This window comes from Sturnus vulgaris, chromosome 5 (assembly GCF_052056855.1).
Source record: "Sturnus vulgaris isolate bStuVul1 chromosome 5, bStuVul1.hap1, whole genome shotgun sequence".
Taxonomy (NCBI): Eukaryota; Metazoa; Chordata; class Aves; order Passeriformes; family Sturnidae; genus Sturnus; species Sturnus vulgaris.
This window is the reverse complement of record NC_142247.1, coordinates 19,527,083-19,551,273: the sequence shown is the minus strand read 5'-3', so window position 1 is coordinate 19,551,273 and position 24,191 is coordinate 19,527,083. Positions and strand designations below refer to the sequence as shown.

At 37.2% G+C, this 24,191-nt stretch overlaps 1 protein-coding gene across 9 annotated transcripts in view; it reads right to left on the bottom strand.

Moving 5' to 3' along the window:
• ACSS3 (acyl-CoA synthetase short chain family member 3) overlaps positions 1-24,191 on the bottom strand; it is a 104,987-nt gene that overhangs the window by 62,094 nt on the left and 18,702 nt on the right. For 5 of the 9 annotated variants that reach the window (XR_015803790.1, XR_015803792.1, XR_015803789.1 and 2 more), the window contains exon 1: positions 2,996-3,433. The exons of 2 other annotated variants lie outside the window; for them this stretch is intronic. Coding sequence is in view for 2 of the 7 variants with exons in the window: in XM_088165011.1 (XP_088021137.1) it covers positions 2,996-3,306 (311 nt within the window). In the remaining 5 variants the exon portion in view is untranslated. Of the gene's footprint in view, positions 1-2,995; positions 3,434-24,191 lie in introns of those variants that run through there. 2 more of the 9 variants (XR_015803788.1, XM_088165008.1) reach the window with 2 other exon arrangements.

Sequence of the window (24,191 nt, the reverse complement as noted above, 5' to 3'; positions counted from 1 at the left end):
ATATTAACAAGGGAACACAGTACCTGGGCTATGCATATTCATTTAAAAATGGTCAAAACATGAGCAGGCACAAGAGCTTTGGTTCTTCTAAAGATACATAGCAACATCAACATGAATTTTTAGCAATCATTTACAAACAAGTGTGTGAAAGACTTAAATCAAAAACCAAGATTATCTGGAAGGTGTGATGAGAGCTTTGTTCACCTGTCGAGAAGGAAAGAGGTTCTGATAGGATACACTTTTTTACATGAAATGAGAGTAGAAGTTGAATAAAAATGTTGGACAGAATTAGATAATTTGAGATATTATTATGTAAATTGACCCTGTCACAGTTTTAAAAGTGTAAGCAACATTTGAATAGCAATGTGGGCAACATTTCCAAAATTCGAAGGTGATTATATATATTGCACTTATGTCTTAGCATGAGAGGAAAAACATGTTACAAAACTGCCTTCTGCCTGCACATGGTAAAGCAAACTGTTTCCACATTCCTAAATAAATAGTTGTTTTAACCCTTTTAACTAGCATTCCACAAGATTCCAAAATAATCTGTTGAAATGTTTCACTAACTTCAGCATTAAAAAGATTTTTCTCTCTATCATCTAAAGATTCAGCACACTGACGGCTGGTAACCATTTGGAACTTCAGAGGCATTAAAGTACAACACTCTATCATATACAGCCTGTTATCACTTAAAGTGAACTTAGAAATAAAACTGCATGTAGCACATTAAGATATTTGTTTATATAAATCTGAATTTCTTAAATTTTTAATATCCACAGAACAACAGGTACCTTGCATACAAACAACTACAGCCTGATGTTGAGTCTTCAGACTTGCACCTTTGTATAATGCCAGAGAATCACAGACTGGCTTGAGATTGGAAGGGACCTCTGGAAGGCACCTGCTCAGACAGGTCTGTGGCATCCCACTCTTAAGGGAAAGGCAGAACCTAAGAACCTTCTGGTTTTGTCACTGGACATCACTGAAAAGAGTCTGGCTCTGTCTTCTGTACAACCTCCCTTTAAGTATTTGCCCACATTAACATGGTAATTTCAGTTTCTGCATCCATAGAGGAAGAAAGACACAAGTTAAAAGTGACGCTAGAAAAGAGCTTGGATGATAAGTCTGACTTCATACAATAAAACATCAATTTTTCCCTCTCATAAGGTGAAATAGCTTCTACCTGAGAAGCAATGCTTTACAAATGCCTAAGTCTGTTATTTTAAGCAAATTTATCCTGCTCAGCAAATCAAACCACACTTGTTTGACAGAATCTGATAGTAAAACTATGTTCATTTGCATGCATAATATTCTCATTCCTTAGTCCTTCAAAAGTACTCATTGTACTGATTTCATGATACTGTTTGGGGATGCCACAGCCAATGAGTTTTACTGATGTTTAATCACAGGATCACAGAACCTATTAGGTTGGAAAAGACCTTAAGATCATCAAGTCCAACCATTAAACACAGCACTGCCAAGTCCACCGCTACATCTTGTCCATAAGGTGTACACCTTGCCACATCTACACATCTTTTAAGTACCTCTAGGTTTGGCAGTTCCTTCACTTCCCAGGGCAGCCTGTTCTAATGCTTGACAACTTTTCAGTGAAGAAGCTTTTCCTGATATGCAATATTCCTAATATCTAAACCTCCCCTGTTGCAACTTGAGGCTATTCCCTCTTAAGGTCCTATCACTTGTCACTTGGGAGAAGAGGTTGACCCCCCACCCGGCTACAACCTCCTGTTACATAATTACAGAGGGCAATAAGGTCTCCCCTGAACTTTCTTTTCTCCAGGCTAAACAACCCCAGCTCCCTCAGCTGCTCCTCATATGACTTGCTCTCTATACTCTGATCTAGACCCTAACTATACAGACAATCCTACCTGGACTTTCTGAATAGTGCCATGACCTCGAGATCAAAGCCTCAAGGACCCTATCTATCCACTGTTACACAGCCCATCATGGCTGGATGTTACTTATAATTTAGCTAAAGACACAGATTTTCACTATTACAGGTGTCAAGCAATGGTATCAGACACCAATAAGAAACCCAGTTCCACTCCACTGGTTCTGTATCTTTTAATTTGCACAGATTTGAGAATTATCAATGTTTTTAATTATATTTTTAGAATGATTAGCATTTTCAAACAAAAAAAAAACCCAGAAAAATACAAAAAGGGCAAAGAACATTAATGTACCAAACAAAGATGACCCTTATCTTACATTGCCTTTCATATTCTGCATCAGTTTCTTCTTGAGAAAAGATCAAAGAGCATAATGTAAATTTGCTGAAAAAGAGGCAAAGGTAGTAAACACAAAATTTTAACAGCACACTACCTTTGAGAAAGTATTGAAAATCCTATCCAGTTATTTATAAGAAGAATATCATATTCTGTCTTAGGGTAGTTCACCATTCACTGATGAAGATACATATTACAACGCCAAGGCCTTTGCCAAACATTACCTTAACCACAACGTCTAAATTATGATCTACTTACACAGTATCTGAGATTAAACAATCCCGAAAGCCAGTTTTTATACACCTGTGTTTCCGTATGCCTGCCTTCCCTGGCATCTGACGCCAGGTTTCCCACGCTCACAGTAGCCTGTCGCCAATTCAGAACCAAAAGGGGTTGGATGGGGAGCATCAGGCGCACTCATCCACATCATTAAGTCACACAAGTCTCACCGGCCAGAGTGCACGCTAACACGCCCTCACCCCAACATGCTCATCCATGCTGCTTTTAATCATTAATTTTAACCAAGTGCAATCATTTAACTCTTTCAAGCTCCGCAGCCGTCTCCTCCAACAGCGACGGCACACCGACAATCCCAGAAGGCTGCGGCGATAGTTCTGTGGTGAGACCCCCAAGCCAGCACACCCGCAGCCGCCTGGGCAGGCAGAGTTCTCTCTCCCCACAAGAGCCGAGCGGAGCTGCCCCGGCCCTGCCGTGCCCCGACCTCCGCACCGGGGCACTCGGCTACTCACCACGAGGCGCTCCCCAGGCTGCCCCTCTCCAAGGTCCGGACCCAGGGCTTGTACCACTGGATCTGCTCGGCGACTTCACCCCAGACCTTCTCGGGCTCCGCCAGGCAGGACCGAAAAACTTCCTCGTAGTTGCCCAGCGCCCGGGAGGAGGCAGCGCGGCCGCCGGGCGGCGGGCGGGGGGCAGCGGCGGCCCGGGCCGGGAGCGGGACGCCCGCACAGGGCGGGCCCGGCCGCCGCCAGGCACCACCACCCCAGCCCGCCACCGCTCCACTAAGTCTTGGCAGCACCGCCAGCTTGTCCAGGAAACCCATCTTCCACGGTCTTCAAGGGAAAGGGACGGTACTGGCTTCTCTAAGGCTCCAACACGCTCTCGGACGGTACAGGACAGAACGGCAGCGGCTCCCCGGGGTCCGCGGGGCACGGCGGAACTGCCCCCACGGCGGGCCGGGCCGGGCCGAACTGCCCCGCCCGCGGCCCGGCCCTGCACCACCGCCCCTCGGAGCTGCCGGGAAGCGGCTGGAGCAGAGCAGTGAGCGTCCCTTCAGCTGTGCTCGGAGCCGGAGCTGAGCGGGCTGGGGCCGGCGCCATGACGGGGCGTCCCGAGCCGTCAGCGCTTGGCAGGCACCGAAGGCGGCGGAGAGACTGGAAAGGGACGCTGACACCTCAAAGTATTTGTGACTTACAGGTCTGCGTGACACGTAGCCAGAGTACTCTTCAAGTATTTATTTTGAAAGACATTCTTGCTTTAAGGAACTTCCCAATGATTAAATGAGGCATTCTGTTTGTGCCAGAAAAAAAAAAAAGTTCATTCTGCTTTTCAGAAAGCCTCTATCATCTGTAGTAGATCTTCGGTTTTGCTTATTTTGGCGTATATTTAGAAGTTCCAGTTTAGGAGTTCCAGTGGCCATGATTCAGAGTATTACAGAGTAGTACAATGCACAAGTCAGTTAAGGCATACACCATCTTCAAATGTTATTTTATGACTTACGAAATTATTTTAGTGCTTTAATAGGCCTATCCATTACAGGTTTCTCAGCATATTCTCCCTGTAATTACATTATAAAAATGTCATCTAGTAAAGAGAAACTCTGTAATGTGTTTTATATTCATTGCTAATTTAGGAACCTGTTTCCTAATTGTTGTTGAATTGGTGCAATAAGAACATAACAATTAATCACATTACAGGTAAAGGAATAAGGAATGAGAAGAAATGGACTGTTTACCCACGACAGTAGGTTTAATACATGAAATCAGTGTATTATCCTGGCCCAAAAGACATGAGAGGTGGAGTTCAGGTTCATCAGAAGTTTTAGGTCATCTTCAAAATCCATAATGGTCTTTCAGCATAAAGATTGATTACTGCTGTGATAATTGATAAAAGATTCGTGTTAATCACAAAGTTTGTATGAACCAGGATACTAAGGTCTGAAGTGAAGCATGGACCTAGATAAAGGAAAATACATGATTAAATCATTCTGTCTTAAATCACCTTGTTATGAATATTATGTTTTCCAAATAAGTTGTATCGACTACCAGCTTGCAAAATCAGACTTCCCAATAGAACTTCCCAATCAGACTTTCCTGCCTTTATTTGATCAATGCTGCCTATCTCAAGGATCAGACTTCCTGATTTCGCTGCTAGTTGTCTGCAAAGACCCGATGGTTATCTGTGAGACTGACAATCGCCAGAGACTTTGTGAATTTGGATAAGGATGTTTATTCGACCACCACTGCTTACCTGACAAAATTATGACAGCAAAAAACCAAAAATTATTGATTACAACGAGAAACCATAGTATAAGAAGAGGCTGCAAACCAAGGTTTGATGGAGCATGGAGTGGGCAGTGACCCCTCACATTCCCCAGCGCTGCTTGATCCGTCTATATCAAATAAAGCCATCTAAATTTTGCTGAATATAGAGACTTTTGTTTCTCGTTTATAGCACTGTTTCTGTTTCTGGGGCCTATATAATTATCTCACAGAGTTCCCTCTGGTCCAGTGCTGTGTGAAATACCTCACCTCACTCTCTTCCCTATATGTGTCACAATGGCATAAAGTAAGTACTAAGTAGCATAATGGGATTTCCAAAAATGCTCAAGTTAAGAATCAAAGACTTATTATTTAAAAAGAAGTTAAAATCCAAAAAAACTCAAACATCTGAAGGACTAAGTGGACATTTTATGAAAAGTTTCCTACTGCTACAGCATGCCAACAAAGTAAGAAAATTAAAAATACATTAAAAAAAAATGTTCTCAATTGTAAGAATTTTATTATTTTGCCCACACTTTCATCACTTTGACAGGACTTTTGCAGCCAACAGAGTTCGGTAGTCAAAGGTTTAAAAAATAAAGAAAAATAAAGAGAAGCTTGCAGATACGGAAAACAATGTTGACACCATGAAAGCCCTGAACTCAGATATCGCTGCAGGATGCTTGGTAGTGCATGCATTGTACAAATATGCCTGAAGAACACAACTTCCCAGTCAGGTCACACATAGTTGATTTTAGCATTTAAAAAATATCCCCAGAATTATATTTTATATTTCCTACCTTTATAATAGGTAGGATAATTTTGACTTAAAAAACAATTCTGATTTAAAGTTATTACAGAATCACAGTTATTTTGTTTGTTTGTTTGTTTTTTTGAAAAGCATCACACGCAGCCTCAGACTGATGTTCAGAATGTGGCTGAGTCCAGTGCAGTGACTGTCTACCAGAGGTGTGCAACTGGAGGACTTAACAAGAGGTATCAGCTGCCTCAGCCCAATTGGTGAATCCCGCTTCCCCAACTCAAATTCCTAGAGGTACATTATCCACTCCCAAGGAGTAACCCTTCATACTATTTGCCTTACAAGCTGTCTTCTTTGGATCACCAACACTGCAATAGATGCCCAGCTAGTTAAGAAAAGCCCTATAGCAATTGCATGCAGCTGGCCTCTGGGTGGTTCTGAGCTGGAGCAACGTCTCCCTTTTCTCTAAAGGGGAGAAAACTCTGGAGGCCAGCTGAGCTAAAATATTTAACTGTATGTAACAGGCTAGTTGCACACACTAACACTGAACAAAGTAACCTGAGCTTTAAACATGTAATGTGTCTAGTGATGCCTAATATTTCTTGTGGTGTTGAAGAGCAACGCTAACCATTTTTCCCCTCTGTCCATAGTGTGTTTAATGTGAAGGTATAAGGGATAATGCTAGAGGGGTAGAGGGTACAAGTGAACTTAATAGGAACAAGGAGTGCATTAAATTCTTATTTTAGGTAGCATACTACTGATGGAATGTTGCCTGAAGGAATGTTTCTAATGTGTATCTGTTGAACATATCTCATTAATTAAACTCATCACACCTCGTACAGATAGCTAAGAAGGTAAAGAAGGGATTGCTAACTGTCCCAACTGCATGCTATTAATTTAAGCTTCACTTATAAATACTATTATAGCAGATTTCTGAACTGATGAATTTTCCCTCTAAGGACTTTTTTTTGCAAAACATGATATTCCTGAAATTCACACTCTACAAAGAATTCTGAAGTAATGTCAAGTTATGTGTGTAGCAATTACCCTTGTAGCTGTAGACTTTCTTGAAGGACATATGTATGTCTCTAGGCATATATCTAGCAAAGAGCAAGTTATGAAACGCGGCCTGGTACTTCTGCAATTGCAAAAAAATCTTAGCTGAAGTCTTTATTTTGTTAAAAAATGAAATTTTTTCCTCACAGCTGCATCCTCTAGTGTAAGCTATGCATGTTTGAAGATACATGTATCTTGAAAACCGATTAGCAGAAAAGTATTAAAAATATCATTTCCTGTGTGCGAAATGCTTTGATTGTCCTAGTACACAAGATCGGTAATTCAGATTTCAGTTAGAGACGTTTTGTAAGCACAAAGTTGAACTGTAGTTAAAGAATTAGTGTATATGTTAAATTACTTTGCTATGGTTCTGTACCACCTTTCGTCCAACTTTTAGGCTGTATCTATCTGAAAACACTGCTAGTCTTGTATGAAAAATAAGTTTCAGAGTCCTCTATATCATTTATATCCAAAAAGTAAAGGCAGTCACAGTTTTCTAAAATAGGCAGTATTGTACAGAGTTAAGTTCTAGCCAAAATAAACGTTTCTGTTTTCATGAAAGGTGATGTAAATAGTATCAGTTACCACCAGTCTCTAAGGCACATAAGTAGATATGGTTATTATTCCAGTTTCATGTCCAGTCTTGGAATATTGAACATATCGCAGTGTTTTTGAAATCTATTAAAACTTTTGTACAAAATTCTAAATGATTATTGCTTGCAAAAAAAAATGTTCATGTTCAATCACTCCTCTGTCCACCGAGGTGTTGGGAATTCATGCCCTTCTGTTTATTTCTGTCTCTGGCGTTGAGTGTTTGGTGTGCTGGGAGATAAATGATGAGGACTTAGAAAAACACTAGAATATCTGTCTCTGCAGGTAAAAGCCACTTTTTACAGACTTCTGGAAAGTGCGGAAATCAAAGTCTGACTCAATCCATGTGAAAATGAGTTAGAGATCCTCTGGGGTGAAAATGTGATTCTAGTTTCAATTATTACTGATGTTATCATTTGGTTACACCCTGAGGAGGTCTTGCAGTTCAGGACAGCCTGTATTTCATTTTTTTTTTCCAGATCTAATTTTTTTTTCTGAAACTATCTTGGGCTTTGAAAATGTGAGAAGCAAAGCCAGATAGATAATTTAAAGATTTCTTAATTTCAAACTAAAACCAAAACCAAACAAACTAGCTAAAAATAAACAATTCTGCATTATGTCACCTAACAAACCAAGGCCATGAAAGCAAAATATTTCATGCAAAAGCAAAATTTATTATAAGTTCTTCAGTATTGAGACATGCTAGAAGAAAGAGTCCATGGTAAATTCCTCGTAGAATTTTAACTTCTGCATTGCATTTCTGCTGTTGGGGATTTAAATTGCAAACCTGATGTAATTTTTATGAAGACTCTTGTTGAACTTTGATTTTTAGATAATCTATATCCCTGAGCTTCTCAGCTTCCTGAAAGTGCCAATTATTGATTATTTGTCTCTACAAAAGTAAAATATGCTGTTTTATCCAATGCTATTCCCATTGCTTTCATATGCCTCTACCACTGTTTTCCAGATAACTACACCAGAACCATCACAGGCAAAAAGACTGTTACTACAAAACTTTCAAAATTAAATATATATTCTTTGAAGGGGACTAAAGGACTTCAGGCACTGACATTCTTATTGATGTTTCTTTTGAACTTGATAACAAAAATAACCCTGGATTTCCAGTTTTTTACTCAGTTGTCTTTTTCACAGAACTATGAAAAATATTAACCCTCAATCTAAATGTTAGTGTTAATGTCAGTATTGCCATAAAAATAATTCTTAAATTACCTACTATGTAAGTATTTCTTACAGCAGCACTTTCTGAAATAGAGAATACAGCCCAAGGAATATGAAGAAGTTAGGTGGTACTAGAAGAACTCTATGATTAAAAATTCCAGTGACTTAAAGTCCTATTTTCAACCTTCAATGACTAAGATAAAACAGGAAAGCTGATTTTTTTCCCAGAATAGCTAGGCTTGAGTAGACCAAAGGTACACTGATTCTGTTTTCTGTCAGATACACTTAAGGTTTTCAAAACACTACCTAAAATGTAGTGCTGCACTTCTTTCACACTTAAAGCTCTGCATTTCACGTGAGAGCTCTGGGTGCACAAAGAGTGCAGACCTTGCATTATTGGCTGGGCTGAAGACTCATAGGACACTCTCAGGAGCACAGAGTGAAGTTGGCACAGCTTTAGTATTTATCTCATTTTTTTCACATCCCTTTGCAAGAAGCTGTCAGTCGCATTGCCAGGGCAGCAGACTTGGCTAAGAGCCTGGCCCACAGTCAATTATCATTTCAGCATGTACTGAAAAGCCTCTTTTTGTATAACCTACATCAACTTAATCTGCTCCATTTCTGGTCATGCCCCGAAGTTTCATTTTTGCAATCCCATTCTCAACAGTTGCTGGATTTTGTTGATGTGACACATTTCTTGATCCTTATTCCACTACATGACTATTCAGTGTATGACAAGGAGAGTTAATGTTCCAACATCACCGTGCTGATGTGCTGGTTTAGTTCATCTACAGAATTGTCACAGCAAACAAACAAGAAATTGACACCTAAATTGACTAAGTTCAATTTTAATAACATATTTCATTAGAACTGTCTTTTATTACTGTGTGCTATATATTTAAGCATGCAGGATCATCCAGAGCCATACAACAAACAATTCTGTGAATTTTTTGAATGATCCCACTTTTGAGTGGCTCTGCCTGGGTAAAGAATGGACGAAATTTCACAGCAGCTTAGGGAAGAAAAAGTAGCTGTCACTCAGTTTGCCCCAAATAACATCAGTAATAATCTCTGAAAATAGATTTTCTATAGCTCATCTTGCAAATTAGCATGTCACAGGATTCCTGAAGAATCTAAATAAGAAAAATAGGCATGAATTCAGGCCCAAGAATATTGTATAAAGCAGAAAAACTCTTAGTGGTAAGCCAGCAGCAAAACTGTGTGCCCAAATACATTTAGTTAAACATTCAAGTCCACATTTTCTCATGGCCTCATTCTTTTATGGTGCTGAAATGGGCTGCCAGATGTTCATATTTGCACCCTTGGAAATCCAATTCCAGAATTAAATTTGTATAATAATTTTAGATTGCAAGGTAAAATTTTAGACTCACTAAATTTAGGCCAAAAGTCATTGATTATATCAAGGCAGAGGCTACATGCCCACCCCCAAGATACTATTTTTTAAATTAATTTAGAGTCTTAATAGTTATTTTCACCAGTGTAAAATGAGTACAGCAGATTCATGGAGACTAACACAACTTTTCACAAATCAAGGAGAAATTCAATGTCAAAGGCAGTGAAGAGCCATCATGATAATCTCTAGAAGGTCTATGGAACTGGAGAAAGACAGGAAAACCAATTTCTCTGTTAAAGCAGTGTCATTAAGTGGATGTCAATGAGGCAGACATACCAAATTGAAACCTAGTCATTTGCCTTATCATTGCTGTCCTATTTTTCTTCTCCAAGCACCCTGAAGTTTACTCAAAGTAGATATGTGGTTCTGATTTTAAGAGTCAAAGGAAGGAATTTGAACATGCACACTGCATGTTCAAATATTTGCTCAGTTCTGTTATGGGAAAGCAGTGAATGACTTCTGTGTATTTGTTTTTGGTAGTGTACAAAATTGGATTTCCAGGTTTTATTTTTCCATAATTACTTTAGGGGGCTTACACTCAATATTTCTGCTCACTGGAGTAGCTGGGTTACTTATAAACCTATAGAACATTCATCTGGTTCATCCTCAGTTATCCAGTGTGTTTATTTGGAATTATCTAGCAAATTATATTTTACTGTGTTATTAAATAGAAGAGGCTAAATTTCCCATTTACTTTGAAGATATATATCTCTAGTGAGAGAGCCATGTAGTTGTTCCCATAGCCTTTCAGAAAACTGAATTCATGAATATTTGTGTGAAATGTTTAGATATTCACTACAGAGGACAGCTTAATCATCTAATATTAGCCTTAGAATTTGTTATAATTTTAGAACCCAGTCTTATGGGCTACACCCAAAAATTATTTTATTGGATGTCAAACCCCTAAGAGCCCATTTAAATTGTTGTATCTATATATAATGGTCTCTAGAAACTAGACTCCAAAGTCTAGTCTCCAAGTTTCTTGGCCTCTGGGAATATTATGCTAGCAAAACCAATGTCCAGGCTCTACATCTCATGGTGAATATAAACAAATTCTCAAGTAAAAGCTGAGTCTTTACTTTTCAAATAGATCTGGGTTTCATCTCATAAAAATTTTACATGCCCTCATTAACAGCAGAAAATTATTTTTACATGCAGTTAATGCTTTGATATTTTAAAAAAGTCTCTTGTAAAAAACCTCCCTGAAGGATGCCTCTCCTTCTGTGGAACACTATGGTATTTCATATGAAAAAAAAAATAAAAGCATCCTTCCTTCTAACAATTGGAAAAAACAGATGGAATCTTCTGTAAAATTCGATTCCCAAAAAGTTGACCTATTTTTTTTGACAGATAACATATTTAATGAAAGAAATAAATTCACAGGATTCTGTTTTTCCTGTAACAATATTTGCGTACTCTTTTTACCGTTTATGGCTTGCTCTTTGTCTTCTTTCCTTTTACTTAGGTAATAGATAAATGTAGAAATCAAAAGCTAAGACCCTCTCATTCTGCCACTAGCAGACCAAACAACATATAAAATACCCTGAAAAAAATAGAAAAATTTGCTGTTTCTGCTTATTAACTGCACGATAGGCAAATACCAAACGGTTCATTATTAATAATTATACAAATCTAGACCCCAAATCTAGATTGTGAGCTACACAATCTCTGACCAACATGAATTAGTTTGTAAATTGTAAAAAAGATCTTGCTATAAAGAGTATGAAACTACTGTGTATATTTTCTAAGTCTTATTTAATGAGCCATTAGTTTCTATTTCTGGTAATCAAGAATTCTGAACACTAGGAAAAACGATGAATTACCAATTCAAGTCTCTTTCCAAAGCTAACAACATGGCTTAAATATGTTAACATTTTAGGACAACTATCATGAGGTTTTCTGTTCCATCACTACCTAGTTTGTTATGGGGTATTACCAGTCTTAAAAATCTTCACATCCAAGAATCTCCATGTATAGGAAAACATTTCAATCACATACATTTATTTACATTCTAGTAATGTAACAACCTGACTAAACACATAGGATAGTATAGGATGTGGATAAATTTAAATAATTAAATTAATTTAAAATAAATTACTTAGAGAAACAAATACTTCTCCAAAAAGTTTTTCTGCTGATGTTTGGCAGTAACAGTCTTATTTTCTTAGGACCTCCAAACATAAGAACAAAATGGCTCAATATCAACCAGTAGATTTATTTCTAGCTGTCTGATCAGGATGTGTTAAGATTAAGACCAATTCCCTCTGATTTCTATCTCAATACCTGTAGTGCCAGTTCAAGCAACAAGGCTATCTAGATTAAACAGCTGAAAAACAATCATTATCCTCAGCCTTAGTTCTCTGTAAAAAAGCTAATGATAATTCCATTTTAATTTCAAAGATAATTTTCATCTTCATGTTCATGTTTCATCTTCATATTCATTTTCTGAATACACTTTTAAGGCTTTTAGAATTTTTTCAAGGTTACCTCTAGAACTATAAACATTTTGCAAATGCGTGTTTTAATGAGAAAAAGAAAGGTGGTGTAATATAGAGAGTAAAACCAAGCAGCAAAATCACAAGTACTAATTTCATTACTAAGCTGTTTGCATCTTACCAAAAGAAGAATTCTTTCATTATGACATATCTTCACAAATATTTTCAATTTAATTTTGGTTTCTTTCTGTACTTTTATATCAAAAGGATCAGGTAGTATAACTTTAAAAAAAAAAAAAGAAAAGAGAACTCTAGTATAACTTCAAGCTATCGTAACTCAAATTTTCATCCTGTCACAAACTTTAGAAAGAAGCTGTCCTTTGTCAGCCTCAAGTAGCTCCAGCCCACTCTTCCTCTCTCTTAGCTGCCATGATAATCTGTGCAGTACAAAGGAGAGTCAGGACAGGAGGAAGAAGGCTCATTTTGTTATCCAGAGGTAGGACAATGACTTTGAGATAGGAGCTGGGTTTGCACTCCAGGCTTAATTCTCAGGATTATTTCACAGAATTGGAAAATTATTGAGTTTGGAAGGGACTTCTATAGGCGGACTAGTCAAACCTCCTGCACAAGCTAGGCCACTTGGAGTCAAGATTACTTCTGAATATCTCCAATTATGTGCTAGTGCTCAGTCACCTTCACAGTAAAGAAAGGTTTTATGATGTTTGAAACCACCTGTGTTACAGTTTGTGCCCATTTCCCTAGGCACCACTGAAAAGAACATGACTCTATCCTTCCCTGAGGTGGAGGTGACACTGACCATGATGCCTTGAGAGGCTACCTAGAACAGAGGTTAGACAGTGTTAAAGGAATAAAATAGGTATTTATTAAAAGGCCTTCAAAGGATACACCTTGGGCAATACAAGAGCCTGACCATGGCTCCACCCAAGATGGACTCCAAGTCATGAGATTTCACACTTTTATAAGTTTTGGTCCATTTACATATTGGGGCTAATTTTCAAATTACAGCTTCAGGTTATGAAATCCCATCCTCCCAGATTGCTCTCCTCAATTCGCTGTTTATACTTTCTGGGCCTGAAGCTGCAATGGCGTCCTTGATTCTCAGGCTGGAAAAGGATTATTTTGTCTAACTAAACTGTGAAGAGAACTTGCTAACACTTTATATGAAGTTCAAAGTTATATACTAATGCAGCACAGAATCTGGAAAATATGAAAGCTAAACTTAAGGCATCAGCTGTACAGCCTGTAGTTTCCTGGATGCTCTTCCTTCCACTTTTTGAAGATACAAGTAACATTTGCTTTCTGGCAGTCCTTGGGCATTTCTCCCAATTGCCATGACTGATCAAAGATTATCAAGAGGGGCCTCATGATGACATTAGCAATCTCCCTCAGCACTTCTGGGTGCATCTCATCAGGTTCCATGGAATTATGTATGTCCAGTTTGCTTAAGGACTCTCTGACCTGATCCTCTTCCACTAAGGGTACATCTTTGTACCAGACTTTTCCCATGGTGTCAGAAACCTGGGATTGCTAATGGACAATCTTGCTAGTAAAGACTGAGACAAATAGAACATTTAGTACCTTTGCCTCTCCATGCCCTGTGTAACCAAGTCCCCTGTCTCGTTGAGCAATGGATCCATACTTTCCCTACTCTTCCTTTTCTCGCTTGAAGCCCTACTTGGTTTAGACATCCCTAGCCAGATTCAATTACATTTGGGCTTTAGGTTTCCAAACTTCATCCCTTGGATGCTTGGACAATGTTTCTGCATTCCCCCCATGTTACTTGTCCTTCCTTCTACCTCTCTATGCTTCCTTTTTGTTTTTTGAGTTTGGCCTTGTTCGTCCACACAGGATTCCTGGTATTTTTGTATGCCTTGATATTCTTTGGGATAGAACTCTTTTAAGCTTGAAAGATGAGGTTTTTGATTTTGGTTAATGTAAAATTCACAAAAGAGAAAAGGGGAAAAGCCATTCCTCACCTACTGACTTGCCTACAAAAACACATTCATGTGTGTGAGACACGGTCCTAGAGGTACTTGGCACACTTTGCAAATTACACCACCTGCAGCATTCCTCCAGCCTTCAAAAAGATGAAATTCAGAGTGCAAGCTTACAGTTAAGTGTTTCATCTGCCTAAAAATTGATTCAGACAATTTTAAATATTTTAAAATATTTTTTAAATCCATATGTCCATTAGGTAAGGTGCCCTATAGCACTTCAATCAGTTAAGCTTGAGGACTTTTAACTAGAGGGATGTATGTTTAGATATTTTGTTGAAGTGGAACTCTTAAAAACCTTGTGAAAAGGTGAACAACACCTGTTAGAATTTGTCCTCTTTTATACAGAGTACAGCATTTTTATACCTGTTTTGCATGGTCTCATGTATTTTGAGTCTTATAATTAAATAAGGCACAAAGCAATAACAAATTCTCTTTATTGTTTTTGAACTTGTGATCTAGAGATGATTCATGGTAGCTCATTAATCAGGCTGAGTTATTTATTTCACTCATTTCTAAGACTCATGTTCTAATGAATCCTTCACAAGAAAAACACATACTGCTTATGTTATAGCTGTATGTGCTTAAGAGAGTGTTTGTGCTTTGCTGTTGCTTTCTAATCATCTTTAAATTTACTACTTCTTGTAATGGACACTTGTGTATTTATAATAGTATTCTGTTTACTCCTTAGATTATTCATGCCTGAGTGCCCTTACTGCAGAAAAAGATTTAATGAGCTTCAAGAGGGATAGCACTGTAAAAACAGGAAAAATATAAAACAAGTGCCTGCATACTAATGTAAGCCTCTAGCTAAAACACATCATCCAAACTGTGATGACAGTCCTCCCATGATGTGCCTCATTTTTTAATAGGATACATTTATTCATAATTGTAGAGTATCTCCTTACTTGATATCTTTCTAAATGAACCAACACTGTAGCTAAGCATTTCAACAAAGCACACACTAACCTCAATCTTTTATATGTAACAACTCCATGTATTAGCAGGCTCTTCTATTTCACATTCTGGATTTCAGGAAAATACAGCTGTTTTGTCATGGTGACAATGGACAACTGCCACAATGAAGTTTAATCTTGCCATATTCATGTTTGAATTGGATGCATAATCCTATAATTTGCTTCAATTGCTTTTATTCAAGAAAACACAGATTTCACTTAGTTGTGTCTTTTTGGTAAAATACATTATTGCTCCTACCAGTGCTAATTTTATAATTAATCATCACAACGTTTTATTTGAGTTGTCACAGAATGCAATAGCTTTTTGGTTAAAAAAATGTGAAATCAGAATGTCCAACTTGCCACAAAACTGAAATCTACTTTTTTACACACATTTTGTATTTGCTATTTAATTCCTTCTTTCACTTACCTGCAAGGATTTTGAAAATTCTTGACTTTTTTTCTATTTTCTATTTCTTATCTGTAGGATTCCTGAAGTCTTCTCTGCTCTCAGTAGTGCCACACACAATATCCTGCAATTGGCTTCTAAATTACATTAAATATGTTATCACAGCAAATCCTTTGATCCTGCATTATTGAAGGCTGAAAAAAATTTTTTCACTTCCTGCTGTATTAATCAGGCCTCTCATCCTGCTGTCTTTGAAATGTAAAGTTTATCTCCACTGACTGCTAAACAAAAAGCTTCACAGTGCATGCTGTACCTTCACCAGTTCTTAAATTCCCTTCACTTTCTCCTATTTCCTTTTGTCTCAAAATTTTATAAACAAAAAAATGAACAGAATAAAATCACACATGCAGTATTCTCATCCACCCTCTCTTGATGTCATTGTTTGCCTCTTCTTATTTCCAAAGGCTCTTTTTAATTGTCTAATCATGTGGTAAAACATATTGAGATTAAGGCTACCCTATCCCTTGCCTTTGGTTACCAAATACTTCTTCCTCCCTTGCACATATAGGCTGGCATTTTGCATCTCAAAAAACAATCAAATTAAATTCCTGGAAATGAAAATGGGAGTTTTGGCTATTGCTTGAATCTGATACAAGATATAGTGTGCTACTTTTCACCTTTAAAGGTTTCTGTATTTATACATCTAGAGGCTGCAGAAAAAGGTCTTTATTCCACATCATCATTATACTGGTCCAACAAAAATAATTTACATTAGTGAATATAAAGATAATCAGTTTAAGTAATGACACGTCTTGTATAATCCTCCACCTGCCATTTTAAGTAGATCTGGAACAGCTCATGTTGGTCCATGGGTAAAGATTCCCAGAGATGCCAAAGCCAATGTTTAGCCACATAAAAACACAACACTGAGGGTTTTATCCTCTACCCCATGTGCTGGAGACCTTGTCAGAGTTTTGTGCAATTTACAGACTGAATGCAAGCATTTGTACAGTGATCCATTCATGGTCCTCTGAAAAAGATTAGTACCTCTGTGTAGAGATGCTTTCAGAAGAGAATGCCAGTTTTCTGGGAGGAAAGCTGACAGTGTGGGGAGCTACTCCTATGTAATGCCACTGCAGGATTGCTTTATGTGGCCATACAAAATTAGTCCAGGACCAGAGAATCCAGAAGGTGAAATGGTCTCATGATGTTGCTCACAAGCCAATAACCATTGACAGAAGAATGTCATGCATCTACCTTACTTTTGAGTTTCTGATACTTCTCCTCCATAGGCAAAAAAGAGTTTGATCTCCAGGGTCCTTTAGCATCCTTGTAAGTGGTTATGAAAAGAACTATGAAAAGGTGTGAGATGAACATCTGAAAAGGGTTTTTCATTACCAGGCTTATATCTAATGACTTTATCATGGATTCCTACACTTTTCTAAGCCTCTGGAGAATTCTGGAAGAGACATGGCAATATCAGCAGTATAATGAACTGGCAATTGATAGGACTCAAGAGACCAAGGTTTACTGTTGACCTTCTAGAAAGGAATTTACTCTCTGCTTTAGCCTCTTCCTCTATAAAATGCAGTCTTGACAGTTATCTCCCTTTGAAGTGTTTTCAGATCAATTGGTAAAAACTGAGTTATTAACAATTGCTTCTGTGCAGCAGTGTGGGGATCAATGTGCCCTGTATGTGTGGGTTTCAACATCCCCAGTTCCTTTGCCACTTCCATTACTCACCATGGGCCATTGACATGAAGACAGATTGTGCTAAAAGTAAGGACACCCCTGGCTGCTTTGCTTTCTATCTTCGTGCTTTCTGATATACAATTTTTCTCTTTCCACACTACTCACAACATTGCAGTCAGACTTGGAGATAACTGTGACAACAAATGGCTTCTCGGTTGTCATTTTAACTGGTTTTGGCTTCTACATACATTGAATGCACTCAACAAAAAAATCTGAGTAAGATCAATCACAAGCTTGATGGCAAATTACTTTCCTCAGAAACAGCTGTATTAACAGCAAGGAAAAAACAGAATATGATGGGTGTCACAAGAACACAGCCTTCTTCTTCACTTCAAAGTTTCACTCCAAAATTCTTTCCTATTTCTCATCTGGGAATCAGGGAGTTTTAACAGATGAGAAATGGTTACTTATAAGTCACATAATAAATCATAAACATAACCTACAATCCTAAGTGTTGTAATTATAGGGGAAACCAACCATAAGATGTGTGTAGGGCTATACATATAGATATTCCGAAGAGAAATGCATTATTGCAATAGTTTCTAGGACAACCTTTCTTGGACAATAGAGAGTATATTTAAATTATTAAATCATGGGGCACAGTGGGAATAGATATATAGAATGAAAAATTGATGCTGAGACCGTTAATGGCTAAAATACACTTTCTTTTTTTTAAGAAAAAGAGTCATTTGGAGTTCCTTTTAATCTGATCCCAAACATTACTTTAGTAGTATCTTAAATGGATTGAGTGTATCTTGGAGCATTTCTTCTTCCTTATCCTCGTCTGAAGGGAATTCCAACTGTCTGCCCAATGTCTGGTCTGTCATGTGAAATTCCAGAAATTGTCACAGAACACGTCATGCTCAATTTCTTTGTGAACTCGTTCACATAAAATGCTAAAATAAAGTCTGTAAGGTCTGGGTTTGTGGAACCAGCCTACCTTCTCTCTCTAGCACAACAGAAATGCTGCCCAAGGCCATGAACTGCAGCTAAATGCATCCCTGGCCAACTGGTGCTCAGTCACTGCTCCAATGCACAACATAAGAGGGCACACTGTACTGAGTTGTTTTCTGATTGCTCAAGAAGTACCTTTCTAGTTGACAAACAAAATAAAATCCAGCTGTTAATTTTAAAGTGTGCGTTTTCTCCTGTTTTTTTTAAACGTGAGTCACAACACTAGTAAATAGAAGTTATATTTCAGTGCAGTTCTTTAGAAGAATTTTTAATAATGAAAGGCAGTTTCTTTCTGTAATTTTAATTTATTACCTATGTTCCTCTTGCTTACTAGTGCTAGCCTGATTTTATATCAACCAGAGCTTTTATCAGTATCAGAGGATTTGATAGCTGCCCTAGCGTTGATAATGATGTAACAACCAGGTATGTTGGTACCTTCCAGTTCTGATGGAAGAACAAAAGAAAGTGTCAAAGAAGTGAGAAACAGATTTTTTTCTGAAAAATCAGGCAGCTAAAGCTAAAGAAGTCAATAATTATAAGAGCAGATAATCAAATATGTTGAATTGGACTGGTACAGAAGAGAAACCCAGTGAAATCTGTGCAGAAATGAACAAAAGGCAGAGGCAGCACATCTGGCCCTCCTTCCTATGTGCAAAGAACACAGAAGAAATTTAGTCATTCTTCAGCATGCATCACAAAAGTCTGCCCAACCACAATGAATATTACCACAATCAGAAATATCTTTTTATTGAAACATATTTTGAAATAGAAAGAAAACTTCAGAAAGCTCTTTTGTAGAAACAATTTTTGTTGCAATCTATGATTTTAGTATCTAAGCTGGTGCAATTTGATTTCTATTTGTGAGGAAAATGCTTAACTGCAAAATTGAATGTTATATTAAGATAGTTTTATAGCCAATCATGGCAATAATTTCACTAACATTAAATCATCTGCTGCTGGGTGTTTTTCTACATGACATTTTTGTAGGCTATCTTTGAAACATTTATTATTCCTAAAAAAGCTCTGATTAAGTGATATGGCCAGGAGTATATTTTTGTAATCAAGCTTGCTTTTGGCTAGTATCTGCAAGATTTCATTTAATCCAAGCAGAAGAAATGCAAAAGCTATCTACAAAAAGTAATATCTTTTTCTACTTTTGACATGATACATAAATACAAGGTGAATCCTAGTAATAAACACAGAACTTCTGTGGAGCACATAGCTGAAATTTTTTTTTCCATAACATGAGGAGCCAGAGGTCATAATCTTTTGTCTCTTGGACCTAAGTTAGAGGCTGAGTACTTTCTAAAGCACTCACTTCCCCAACAATTCTAAGAGTACACTGTGCTAACCATGAGAGCTCCACTTTCTACCTCTCATTACTAATAGTCAAAACTGTTAATGCTTTCCAGCTGGATCACTTTTATAGCCAAAGCACCATGAGTATAAAGGATACTGCTTCACACAGATCTGCCAGTGGAAGTGAGATATTACCATGCGTTTCTCACCAAATTAGATCTCCTCTTGTTTTTTCCTTTGAGCATCCTGCATAATTTCAGAGCAATACACTGCATTGTCTCAGTTAAAAATTACCAGTTCCCATGATAATTTTAATATGAGCACTTCTAATGAATGTTTTACCTTTTCTGAACCACAAACCAAAGAAATTGTGATCAATTAATCTTCAAATGCGTATTTCATGTGTTGGAGATCTGAGGAAAGCTGAGTTGCACATGAGTGAGTACCACAGAGCTCATCACTCTACCAAGGGCTGGGACAGAACTGAGCAGTGGGGTCTTAGGGCAACCAATATCAGCTGTTGGATGCTCACCTGGGAGCTCAAAGTATTCAGCAGTTTCCCAGTTACCACAGTGCCACTGCCAATTATAGGAGCTGCACTTGATCTGCTCATAAATGCATATAGGACACACAGGTGGGACATCCTTGACTTTGGGCTTGCTCATTGGTATCAAAGGGAGTATTGCCTACAAAAGACATATAGGATCATCCTACACCTACATCCTACATCATCCTAATCATCTATGGAGTTTATTTTCAAATCAATATGTTAGATTTGGCTCAGCTCAAGGATAGGATGCATGCTCAGTGGACAGAGGGGAATAGAAACACTGTTACAGCCTTGCTGGCAGAAACCCTTCAAATCCTTGCTATGCAGGGTAATCAGGATACGGGGAGGGATCTGGAGTAGCTCTTTTTAAAAGTAAATGTTGTGAGGATATAGATTTTTTTTTTTAATTGTCATATACAAGCTTCTATGAAAATTAGTTTACAACATTTTAACTATATAAACAATGCACCATTCCATTCCAATTATACTAGCATTATACATACCAAGTTAGTACAAGTATAATTAGCATTCTCCTTACTAAAAAATGAAGTTATCGCTAAGACCAGGCATTATTTAAGATTTTCATTTAGATACCATAAACCCTAACTTTGAAATAAGAAGTGTCAACAAACAGCACATCTTTAATTATATTTTCGTTTATTTTAATTTAAAAATTATTTTAAACTTTGAGACGCAGATTTTTTCATTTGAATTCTTGAAGTGTTTCTAATGATGGAGTGGTTTGCTTTTTTGATATTGCTGCTGCTTATACACAGAATTATCAAAACTCGAGCCTTAAAAATGTATTTTTCTCTAAAGTTAACAGTATAATCACTTTTTAAAAAATATTGCCATTTTAATGTAATTCAGTGGATATTTTAAATATGATGCACCATTAAAGAAGAAACCAAATCAAAATTTTTAAAATAGCCCTGGCTTATTTCTCCATTGTCCAGAAAGACTTGGAAGAAAAGTAATATAGAAATTATATGAGAATATTTTCTCAAATAACTAATAAAAAGAAAAGCAATGCAAACTGACTTAATTTCTATTCAGTCATATAAATTCTTCTTTTTTTTCTAATTCTTGTATATTATGTTTTGCTGGTGACTTATTTGTCCCAGTTATAAACTCCTATGCTGCATTCGGTCCCTGTTCTTTCTTGCAGAAATGAATGTGTGAAAAATTTTATTTAAGGTCATCAGAAAAAAAAAGGCAAGATGCCCTATTTGAGTTTATAATTTTCTAATTTTTTATGCTTTTTGCCTTATTTTATGAGAACAGCATAGCAGAAATATTTTTCAGGTTCAAACAATATCTTCTAAAAATTTCTCTGGAATAGAGCTGCAGTGGTTAATTTCTTCTGAGTCACTCATGAGTTCTAAACACTCATCAGCAAAAATTGACCCTCTTGATTTTTGTTAGTCTCATTTTCAAGTTTCCTAACAATCCCATTGAACTGAAATATAGGTCGTGGTGGTGGTGGGGACGAAGGGAGTTGGAGTTTATTCTGTTTTGGTTTGGCTCTTTCTGTTACACACAATAGTAACAACACAAAGAATCCTTTCACCCAGCTCTGTAGAGCAGCATGATGAAATTATAGTTAGCTGGGGAAGCAGGTATTTCATTGCTCACCTTGCTTCACATACCTCTCAACTGTAATACTCCTTAGGTGGGTATGTCCAGTTTTGCTAAAGAACCCCAAACTAAAGCTTATGTCTGTATTTTAAACAGTCTTATATAGTTACCACTCACACTGTGATAGGATATTAGTCTCCCTCCAGAAGTATCTGTTGAAAACTAGAAGCACTTTTATATTTTGGGACAGTATTTTGTTATACATAGTCTTCACTCAAAAATAATTGAGCTGCTTCAACCCAGACTGACAAGATTCTTCTTTGCCTAGAAATCAGAAATAGAAAATTACAACTCAAGAGCTAATGAGTCACGAAATCATTATGTGAAATCAGGCTTTAAAGCAGAAAACATTTTGCATCCTCAGTATCACTATTGTTCATGCAGGAATACAAGTTAGTAAAAAAAAATTATAAGGCAGAAAAGCAGGAAAAGCAAGATAGACTGTTTTGAACCTAGACATCTGTAATAGCACCAACGAGTACTGCTTGTAGATCTTCTCAGCTGGAAAAAGAGAAAATGGAACTGTAACAGATTTTCTCCTTCAAAATCTATTCATGTTTCATCGTGGAGGCTTTCCATGAACAGCTTTAGCTGTTTCAGCATGAAGATATCAAGTACAGAGTTAATGAAGGGAATGTTTAGACAGAAGCAGTAGCACAAATTCAAAAAAGAATTTTGGTAGCTAATGTAGGGTGGAGGCTGAAATGCAAGTCTAATGCATTTATTGTTGTCACTGTTCTGTGGGATTTATGCAAAAGTGGCAGACTCATACATCTGGGTATTTTAATAATAAAATTCAAGGCCAGAATAGTATATTTCACTCAAAAATATTTTGAGTTACTTCATTCTGCTGTTTCTATAGTTTATTTTACCAATACTCAAGCAACGGAATATATTTGCAGTGCTAAGATAACCCTTAGGTGATCTCTGGCATCATGATAAAAGTTTATCAGAATAGCAAGTTTCTGCAAAATAAACAAACAAGAAAGTACTGAAGTTTCTTTCCCTGGCTGAAAGAAAGAATTTCAAACATGACAATACAAATAAAAAAAATCTCAGTCTTTTCACAGAAGATTATATGATGTAGTAATGATACAAGGAGTGTTGAAAGGGAATTGACTAAATGACATTCATTTATTTTGAAGTTAAAAGAAAATGAAACAATTGGTATTTCTACTTCAAGCACCTCAAGTTAACATTATCTTTTAAAGCCCTCAAGCTCTGCCACACAGATGTAGAGCTGCAAGGTTTTATAACTCAATCAAGATCCTTCTGTTCTCTCATTGAAACAAGAAAGGAAAGTGGAACTCTCTAGGTGATGCAGAGATGAGAAGTTCAAGAAGGCTATCAGCAAAGTGCCTACTAGTTCCTAAAATTTCCCTTACATATTTTTTTTCAGCTGGCAGAGTATACCCATAGAAAGACTCCCATTAAGCTCAGTTATGACCCTCCTCAGCTTGCATGTGGAAGAAAAGCATTTTAAGCAGTGCTCATTCAGGGCAGCAAATCTCCCTTTATTTGGCTGTTCAGGGAATATTTTCAATCTAAGGTACTGTTATGGCATCAGCCTAGGTAGGAAGTACAACCACGAGGAACACCTTGATAATGTACTAAAGGGAGAAGCTGCACTGCTGCTAAGTTGCACTACCATGCAAGAAATGTTTATTCATCCATTTATCTAGACAAATCTATAATGATACAGGCACATTTTTTCAGGTTCCAAACGGTTGGGTGCTTCTATCTCAACTAGAAATCCTTTTAATGACCTGGACCCATCAAGTTATTTAATATCAAGAACCTCTGAATATTGTTTCAGAGTGAAAAGCTCCAAAAGAATGATAATGTTACACAGATCCCTGAAATAATAGAAGTTGCTTTGTTCAGAGATAGCATTTTCTTACTTCTGGGTCTGGAAGTTCCTAAGAAAGGAACACCATGGATCATAAATTCATATGGGGCTATAAAAATATATAAATGGAGGAAATTTAAAATTTTGCATGAAATTTCTTGCTCCACCACAATAACATTCATGACTTTATCTCAAATTATAAGAATCTTTAATCATACAGATTAAAGGGCACAAAGGTGTGTCATATGCCAGTGTTTGCCTCAGACAGTCACAATATATCTTTCTCTTGTGCTTCAAATATCTGACTGTTTTGGATCATTTTCAAGGATGGCAATTACCACTTTAATTCAGTTTCTACTGTGAGTTCAGGAGGGCCCAAATTACTATCAGAAAATTACTACATCTTATTTTTGACTTCTTCTGACAATCAGATTTAATGGCTTTCACTTTATTTCTGTGACTGCAAATACGGAGCTCATTTAAAAATTCTGTCTCTGCCAAGTTATCTGCATGTCAAACTATCAGTCTTCCAAACTATTTAATTAATTCTCTTGCAGAATGTCCAGTAAGCACAAAATTGTTGCATTCCT